Source organism: Ixodes scapularis, unplaced genomic scaffold, assembly GCF_016920785.2.
Source record: "Ixodes scapularis isolate PalLabHiFi unplaced genomic scaffold, ASM1692078v2 PGA_scaffold3__209_contigs__length_174095766, whole genome shotgun sequence".
Classification (NCBI taxonomy): Eukaryota; Metazoa; Arthropoda; class Arachnida; order Ixodida; family Ixodidae; genus Ixodes; species Ixodes scapularis.
The window spans coordinates 108-9,529 of record NW_024609868.1 but is presented as its reverse complement, the minus strand read 5'-3'; the positions used below and the strand labels follow the sequence as shown (position 1 = coordinate 9,529).

Below are 9,422 nucleotides of genomic sequence, written 5' to 3'. Positions count from 1 at the left end.
CCTTCAAACGCACATAAAATGAACACAGCGATTATTTAGCAGAGATCTAGAGTGCGATGTGATTGTAACCCTATCGCAGTTCAAGGTGGGCGAAGAGTACTCGAGAAATCCTCGCCCCTCTGAGGCCAAAACAAGCAAGCACGAAACAGTTTCGAACACGCCACATATACTGCTGGATATGATCTGGAAATGTCTGGGAGCCCGCTTCGCTGTGGAGCAGGTGCTGCAGTCACTGCGAGCCACGTGGCACGTTCAGCGGATGACAGGGCTGAAAAGGCGTTTTGGCTGAAAAACCCCAACTTGCTGGGGAACACAAGCAGGACGTTTAGCGTGCTTGATGACGCTTTACAAATTGCTTTCTCAAGAATTATCTTTTTTTTTTTTTTTTTTTTTTTTTTGCTCATTGGTATTCTTTGGACGCGATCCCTAGATCTCAATGATTGGCTTGTTACGTGATCTTCGGAAAAACAGACGTGGAGGAATGTCTCTGCAGTTAGGTTAAAATGAAGGTCATGAAACATCTCGAATGCAGAAGACACCACGAGCATTTAATTATTAATCAAAGAGTTCGTAGCAGCTGCAAAGAGTAATGATTCTATTTACTGGGACTACCGCTACTGAACGAATAGAAAAATGCGCATTGTGACCGATTCACAATCCGCTTTTTACTCTGGGAGAATCGTATTTTCTTGAACAGACAAATTTTTTTCTAGCAATTGTTCGCTCGGGGTTTGAGAGGCCGCTCGTATTGTGAACTCCTTCATCACAATACGCCGGAGTGATGAACGACACTTTGTTAATCCACGAAGGGGTTGAATGACACGGCATTTGAAGAAAAGTAAGGAAATTTTTTTTTAATATTTTTATTTTAGTGGAAATCTTGCGGGGAGCAACGATCGCCTCAGTGGGAACAGCTGTCTACCAGGCCATGCAACAGTTCAAGCTGAGCAGCCTGCAAAAAGGAAAAAAATCATTAAAAAAACTTGAATAACATTGCACGGAAGACCGGTCACGTGGCAGATCATCGAAAGTAAAAACATTTACAGAAGCAACTTCCATGCCAGTGAATTTTTTTTTAAACATTTTGTTTAAGCAAGGCGCGTCCGAAATCAAGCCAACCAGAGCGCATACACTCTGAAAAGAGCCTGCGAGTTCATTTTCCCGCAGACCGTAGGGAGCGCTCCAAAGAATTCCAGTCTACATGAACACTCTGTTTACACGCAAGCCCGCATTTCGCCCACACTAGGGCCAAGCGGGTGAGCAGAAACCAGATGTCCTTGAGGAGAGGCGTCTGTGCGTGCGCAGTGCCGACAGCAGAGCCAGCACAATGTTATGACGTCACAGTATTGAGTTGGTATCTGATATCTTTGACGTCACTTCACGGCGGTAAAGATTTTCCGACGTATTGCGCCCAAAATGCGTTTTTTTTTTCTTCTTTTTTGTTAACGCGTTTTTTGACGCGTTGATTATACACGAAGCCCAGCCGAACGCTGACACAGCATTTGTATTCTATTCATGTTTTTGTTCGATATTACTGTGATGATGTCGAAAATTCGATTGCGCCGGTTTCGAATATTCTATACTAGCATTCACCTCAAGAAGGAAAAGTTAAAGTCCGCCTCCTCGCGAAACTCTACTAATTTCCCCGTTCGTGTGTTAAAGGAGCTATGCAACAATTTTTGTACTGTGCACAAATACCGCTTAAAACGGATCCCTAACGTTAATGACCTATGAAACACGCGTTCGTTTTTCACCCCGCACAATAGAAGTCCCAGAAAAAAATTAAAGAAAAACGAGAAGCGTTCACCCCCTCAACTCGCAGCCAGAACAAGCGCGGCCACGTGATCTGGAGCCGACTATATGCCGCCAGTGTTGATCATAGCCACGCGCTGGGGTTGGCAAAGCGCAGGACACGCGCTGAATTCCAGACTTTCTTATGGCTCGGCTGTTGTCGTCGTTCCAGCGATTGGACACGGGTCACTGCCCGAATGCTTCTCGAGCTAGCAATTGTCACGAGCCCAAGTCGAGTGCCCACGCAATGCTCGGGTCCAATCTATGAACCGCATTAAAATATCGTCACTTGGGAGTACTTCAATCCCCACGTTACGCCATCAAATTTTACAAAGGAGAGATTGAATGAAAATGATCGCTTTTGTCCTTGAAATTACACCGCAACAAAGGAGTTTCTTGGCCAATGGCGTTGCGTGTGAGTATCCTTGAGTCCCAGGTGTGCCAGTAAGCTCGTGTAGAGAGAAAAACATTCCAATTGAATATCGTTGCACAGCTCCTTTAATATATATATGTACACGTTCCTCTTAGATTTGCTTTTTGTTATTTTATGGAAACTTACACTTTTGAGCACCAAGAGCATCGTGACTTTCTTCCTCAACTAAATATTGCAAGAACTACTTCCCGCAGCGCATGACGAATGAGCATTTTTTTTTTCTTAATGTGACAACAAAAATAGGTTCGCGGGCAACTTTCGGTGACATTTTCGTCGAGAGGAGGAATGCGCGTGCCCAGCTTTGATTGGCCCTCAAACAAGCCCTCCCGTATCTTCGACCGTACATAGCCACAGAAAGTCGTCCACGGGTATAGCTAATATCTGTTTCTGTCGCTTGAGGCTCTTCGTGCTTTGAATGGGCCTGCCGAGCACGCGCACTCCTGCAGTGAAATAGTACCTCTTAGGGACAGCGTGCTAGTACTTGTAGGCTCGGCTATTCTCGCACCTATAAAATAACGAGACGACGCTTCGATTTTGCGGATCTGCATTGCCCATAGTTTTCACGCGACCACACTCTCGTTTATCAACACCGAGCTAGTGCGTAGTTCTCAGCTTGACTGGGGCATTACCTAATAGAATAATTGAAGCCTGTGCACTAGAGTTTGGACGTCATCACGGTGAGATCGAGCAAAGACGCAGATTGGACGCGATGTACTGCGTCACAGTTCGACTGGGCCTCGTCACCAATCAACGCGTCGAAGTGCGGTCGTGATAGGTCTCGGGTCGAATCGATGACTTGGCGTCATCCACCTGCCATGACGCTTCATGAAGCAAGAAAACGTCGTTCGCAGGCCTTGGTTCTACTTTGGCGGTGTTGGTCGGGTGACTAAAAAATACTCTGCGACGCTCTTGTATTTTCTTTTTGTTTTCTTTTTTGAATGCAGAAATAAATTCGCGGAAGATACGGTAGCTATAAAACGCAGGCTTACTGTAATATATTTCTTGAAGGCCCCCTCCTGTGGAAACAACAAGAGTAAACAAAGGGTGTTTCATATTAATATCAATCATCAAATGCAAAAAAAAAAACGTGCACGCATTGAAATAGTGTAAACAATTAATATTCGCTGGAAATAAAAAAAAGAAAAAAACTTTCAGCCTTTTCACTTTGGTGAAGAAGGAAGACCAGCGGAGCTGCACAATGGAAATTAATGGCTGGCTACAAGTCGGCAAGCCAGAGTGGAAAGGCTGTGGCCATCTATGGGCGACGGCGGCAACCAGATACGTCGCTTGCCGCCGTCGCTCATAGACGGCGGTAGATGTCCAGAGTTCGGTGTCTTCATTTCTTTGCGAGGGACACGATCCTAAGGAAACTAGCCCTTAACAGCTCCGCTGTAATAAAGATTTTGAGACTACTGCCCTGCGGTAAATAAGAAGAGCCAATCGCGTCACGTAATTCAAGATGATACAGCCACTGTCAAAGCGCATGCAGCAAAAACTGAAACCGCACGTTGATGCGTCTGCGCAGTGTCGGGGCGTAAGTTAGCTTCGTCGGTTTATAGTTTGAATATTACGCCCTGCCTGGTCCTCGTCAAAGGCGGCAATGCAATATACTCAAAAAAATATTTTGCTCCTCATGTGCGAAGGTATTATATTGATAGTCGAGTTGATTTAGAACGCTATATGAACCAGGTCGCGAATCACCTTTCTCAAAGTTCGACGGATAGCTTTTCGCAGTTCATGATCCAATTGAAAAACGAGCCTTTAGGCTAGTTATATTTTTTCCCATTTTCTTACTAAGAACTGTCCTAAAAGAGAAGACGGAATGCCCAAGCGTACCAGTGGGCTGGCAGCCTAATTCGCTCTAAACAAGATGGAGGGTGTGTAATAAAGTTTGAGGTTGGGCTAGTTGGTGCACATTTGTAACAAGAGAAAAGAGCGCAAAAAAAGACACAGGGAAAAGCAGACCCCTACCCGTTTCGATCTGGATGAGCATCGTACCGGCGTGCGGTCGTGGATCACTACTGCGTGATGCACGTTAAAAACCCCAGGCTGGCAGTCGTATACTGCACTGGCTAAATTGCTCACCTACATTGGGTAACAATGTCGCCATGTTCTGGCAGACTAAATTCCTGCTGTATGAAAAACTCACGACTGATTTTTTTTTGTATTTTTCTTTTTTCTCACTTCAATGCTTTTACGTCTCAAAGAAAAAACAACAAAAAAAACAACAACAACAACGAAGTCGTGAGTTAGCGCAGCGACACAGGGACAAGTAGATGGATTCATCTACTTGTCCCTGTGTCTCTTTACCGCGGATCTGTTAAGGGCTAGTTTCCCAAAGTAATACAGTCCCGTCTCGTACAATTTGTGAATAAGCACGATTTACTCTCCTCTTCGCAGTTTGGTTTCAGAAAAAATCGTTCCACGGAATCAGCCTTCTTGTCCCAAAAAGAATATATATTACAAAATTTTGAAGAAAAAAGAACGGTTGTTGGCGTGTTCGTAGATTTTACAAAAGCCTTTGACTTCGTGGATCATAACATTCTGCTTTGCAAACTAAATTACTATGGTATTCGAGGGTTGCCATTAGCACTTCTCAATTCATACTTGAGTCACTGCTCCAATATATTAACATTAGTGGTCATTCCTCTGATAGAAAGCGTATTATTTCAGGGGTCCCACAGGGAAGTATTTTAGGGCCCCTTCTCTTTAACCTGTATATAAACGATATTGTGAATATAGACCCTGTTGCTAAATTTGTAATTTATGCAGACGAGACTAGTATATTTATTTCCTCTTTAAATAGTGATGAAATTGCGGATGACGTTAATTTTACTTTGTCAAGGTTGGCAGCGTGGGCAAATGAAAATGGACTAAGTATTAACACTGCAAAGACAAAGGCTATTTTCTTTCGTCCAAAAAATAAAAAAAATTTTATGCCAAGGCCTATAGTATTTAGCTCAAGTCCAATAGAGATCGTGAAAAATTTTAAAACACTAGGTGTCTTCTTTTCTGAAAATATGTCATGGGATAGCCATGTAAATGATTTGATTTCCAAATTGTCACGTGTTGTTGGTTTAACGTATCGCCACAGCCAATTTCTACCAGTTCGCGTGAAATTAATTATGTACAACGCTTTGTTTTATTCACTCCTCAGTTATTGTAACCTTGTCTGGGGCACAACAACGGCATCCAACCTGAACAAAATTTATCTGCTTCAAAAAAAATGTTAAGAGCCATCTTCAACGCGCCTTATGACTCTCACACTGAGAATATGTTTAGAAATCTGCAAATATTAAAAATTCATAAGCTATCTGATTATAGACTTTTACTCACCATTAAGAATGAAATTAAAAAGAAAAGTGTTCTTTTAAACGAGATAGTTAGATTAGAAAAAAAATAATACGGTTTACTTGACCCGCCATAATGAATATTGGAAGGTTCCCACATGCAGGTCAAATTATGGGCAGCAAATGCTTCGGTGTTTAATTCCAAAACTTCTAAACAACTTTGAAAAGGAAAATGGAAATATAGAAACCATATCTACTAAAGAGTTGCGTAATATATTTTTACATATTTAAGTGTTCTGTGTCTTGTTTCTGTTATCTCATTTGATAATGTATAATTTTCTGTATGATTTCTTTTTATTGCACGAAAACTGTTTGTTCACTGGCTGGTGATTGGGCTGAGGGCCAGTCAGGCTTCTTGTTGAAGCTTTTTCCCTTTCGCTCCACCATTTCTTTAAATGGAAATAAAGATTATTATTATTATTATTAAGTAGTGTGCCCGGGGGCAAACAAATCTCGACACAAAACTGCGGACAGCTCCCACCATCTATTAACGACGGCGGCAATCAGACAGCCAATTCGCCGGTTTTCTGGTTGAAGCCGTCGCTTATAAATGGCAGAAACCTTTCTGGCCTTTCCCCTCTGGCTCGCCTACTGGCGGCCAGCCATTTTTTCATTCCCACTATAGTAAACCTTCGCTGGTCTTCCTTCTTCACTAGAGTGAAAAAGCTGAAAGTTTTTTCGCTGTTTTCTCCCGTTACCAACATGGAGAGGTCTACTTTCCCCCAAAGCAGTTGGGAGGGCCAATCGCCGTAATCTACCGAAAAAAGCTCGGTGAGTGACGTGGCTGACAATGGGTCTAGACCAGGGGTGGCCAGGCTGACCCGGCCTAAGAGCCGCAAACGAAACCACGAAATTTCTAAGAGCAGCGGGGGGGGGGGGGGGGAGGGGGGGGGCAAATTTAATGTTTGTTCAGAGTCTGATTGTACATATGAGTGTACAAGGGTGTACGACAGTACAGCCTTGTGCACTTATACGTAATAAAGTAATACGTAATAAAGTATACCAAACCGCAAGCCGTACTTTATTCTGCCTGAAATCCCTTCTTTTTTTCCTGGGGAAACGCGGAAAGGAGCGAGGGGTGTGTGGGGGGGGGGGGGGGGGGGGGGGTTCTTTACGAGGGATCCGCGAGCCGCACTTGGTCCAGCAAAGGGCCGCATGCGGCTCGCGAGCCGCGGTTTGGCCACCCCTGGTCTAGACTGAAAAGAAGCGTCTGCTCTGCGGCACAAAGCACGGCGCTTTGCCGTGCTTAGTCAACACCACCTACGATAATCGAAACTAGTGAGCGCTCTAATTTTGACGTCATCTCAGTGAGATCGAGCGAAGACGCAGATTGGGGACGAGTGCTGCGTCAGTGCTCGGCTTGGCCTCGTGACCAATCAACGCGTCGAAGGACGCTCGGAGTCGGGCTCGGGGTTTGACTGCCGAGTGGGAGCCATCCCACTCTGATGACGTTTCACGGAAAAAAAGAGTGGGGCGTTCGGAGGCCTTCCTTATTCTAGATGGTGTCGGCTCGGTGCCACAGGGCAGAATATATATTTTAGGTATCGTGTCTCGTGCTCTAGTCGCTGACAGGTCTCGAAAGGCACGGCCTAGCATGTTGCGCTTACGCGTAATGCGTGGTGATTCGTTTCTTGGTACTCTTATCGCGGTTAATTTTTACAATCTCATTGGGTGCGATGCTGGAGACGCGCCACGACCTGCGCTTCCTAAGTTGTCAGTCAGTACGCAAATATAATTTTTCTTATAGGGATTAGAGTAGTCGTACAGCTCCCCGATGTTTAGCATAGAGAATCGCAACGCATCGGGCACCGCCGGACGCAGACGGAAAACCAACTCTTTCCTGACGCAGGAAGTCGTCATGCCCGATGCGTGCTCGGTGAATGGACGACGGCGAATCGCGTGACGTTGGCTCACAACTGGTCACGTATGCGCGTCTGCGCGGTACACAAAGAGTGGGATATACTTTCCTATACGGAATATCTCCAAAGCTTTCATTTATTTTCTCTCGGCCTCTCTCGCTACTATAATACACCATAGAGGCTCTCCGGAAAGGAGGTCAAACATGCTTACCACATCTTCGTGGCCGCACAGCTTTCGCACGGCGCAGAGCCTTTCAGTGCATCCGAGGTCCTTGATCATTTTGTCGAGCGTGTCGTAGAACTGCGTTGTGAAAACGGCTGCTTTAGGGGATAGATCGATGGATTCATTGTAAAGTATTGGGATAGAGGTTTTTCACTTAGTTGTGGGTGTATGTGAAGAAGTTGTCTGGTGTATAAAGAATAACTTATATCAAATGGGAATTTTGCTACACCAAAGATATGGTGGCGGCCGAGATGTTTGTCTTTAGGCTGACAGGGAATTGAAGGCTACAGGCACGAAATCGCGGGTTTGGAACAAGCACGAGCGCATCTGTACCTCCAGCGCAGATAGTGTAAGACGATTGCGAAATTTAACTAGTGCATTTCTTTGTATAAACCGTTTGCTTATTAAAAATGTATATTTTAAGCTACTGAACGAGTGTCTCAATTTCTCGCTCAGCACTTCGGCCTCAACACTGCGCGATGCAAGACTGTTTTGTTTGAGCCACCGACAACCTCAGAAACGCAGGACGTGACCTTATATTTTCGCGCTTCTTGTTAGTGATTCGTTCTTCCGGATGATTTTCAGTTAATGCTCTTATTTCATTCACTGCGGAGGTACAAGATAATGCTCGATCCTCCTGCGTTTCTTTTTCTTGTTTTAGTGACAGTAGCAACGTTTTCCTGTGTCGAAGTTAATCCCATTGGACAAAAATAGAGAACAAAGCATTGTGTCTTCATAAGCGCTACTTCCGTCGTTTGCCAAAAACTTGACATTGTAGGAGGCTGGACTCCGTAGAATAAAACAACAGACGACTGTGCGCCCGGCGGCACGTTTGCCTTGCGCGTGACGGGAATAAAGCAAACGCGGCAGGGCAAATTCTGTAGTTTTTTCGCAGCGTGCTCGATCCTAAAGTCAAGCCTTTACCGGAAAATAAAAAAAAAAACTGGTGTTTGCTATCTCCCAAGGGGGGCAAAACCGTGAATAATTTTATTTACTACATTTAAAAAAGTACCTAGGTTATGCAACGACCACGATGACTCTATTTCGTTTGACCCAGTTTCTGTGCATTATGGGGAATCTCTTAAGATATATTCAGAAAACAACTACTTAAGAAAGGTACATATTTTCCCCACGAGGATGTATGCTATGCCTTGCTCATTTGAAAGCGGATGCAGCAGAGCATTTATTAGTAGTCTTCAGATGTACAGGTGTATGACATTATACATTCCTGTTCACCCTCACTCAAAACGAGCGACATTGTTATCCCAAAGCATTGTAAAAAAATAGCAAAGCGAATAAATTAGAATAAATCATCTGGGCATATAAAAGCGAGTTGCAGTATAAGACTGAAAAGATTGTCGGACACTTCTTTTGAACGCTCGCGCTATTGTACAAATCGGCGCAACAAAACGATTTGGTTATAAATACAACTATAAATACGCAAGAACAATTCAGGTACGTACACTGCTAGCGTCTGGAACCTTCGCTATAACACAGGCTATTAGTTTCTTCATTTCGGCGTCGCTCTTCTCTGCAAAAGAAGAAGTGAATCTCGTTTAAAGTAAAATTCGTTTCGTGGCGATTTAAGTAGCGGACAGCTACAGCAATCAATGCGTTAGGTGTTCAGGCGACGTTAGATTGTCACGGGATTAAGAGGCTCTTCCAGATCGAAGCAGGCAGGTGGAATTATCAAACCCCGAAATAATATCTGACTCCTGCAACGTGAGTATTCACTCCAGATGTGTTCTGAGCAACAATGCGCTAAC

The 9,422-nt window shown here is 44.3% G+C and overlaps 1 protein-coding gene across 1 annotated transcript; it reads right to left on the bottom strand.

Annotated features, from left to right (window-relative positions):
- Window positions 1-901: 901 nt before the first annotated feature.
- On the bottom strand, window positions 902-9,187 carry LOC121837402 (the record flags this gene model as incomplete). The annotated part of the gene is made up of 4 exons (XM_042293020.1): window positions 902-952; window positions 3,214-3,240; window positions 7,645-7,734; window positions 9,120-9,187. Coding segments are annotated over 4 exons (236 nt in total), but the record flags the coding sequence as incomplete, so codon positions are not given.
- Window positions 9,188-9,422: the final 235 nt, after the last annotated feature.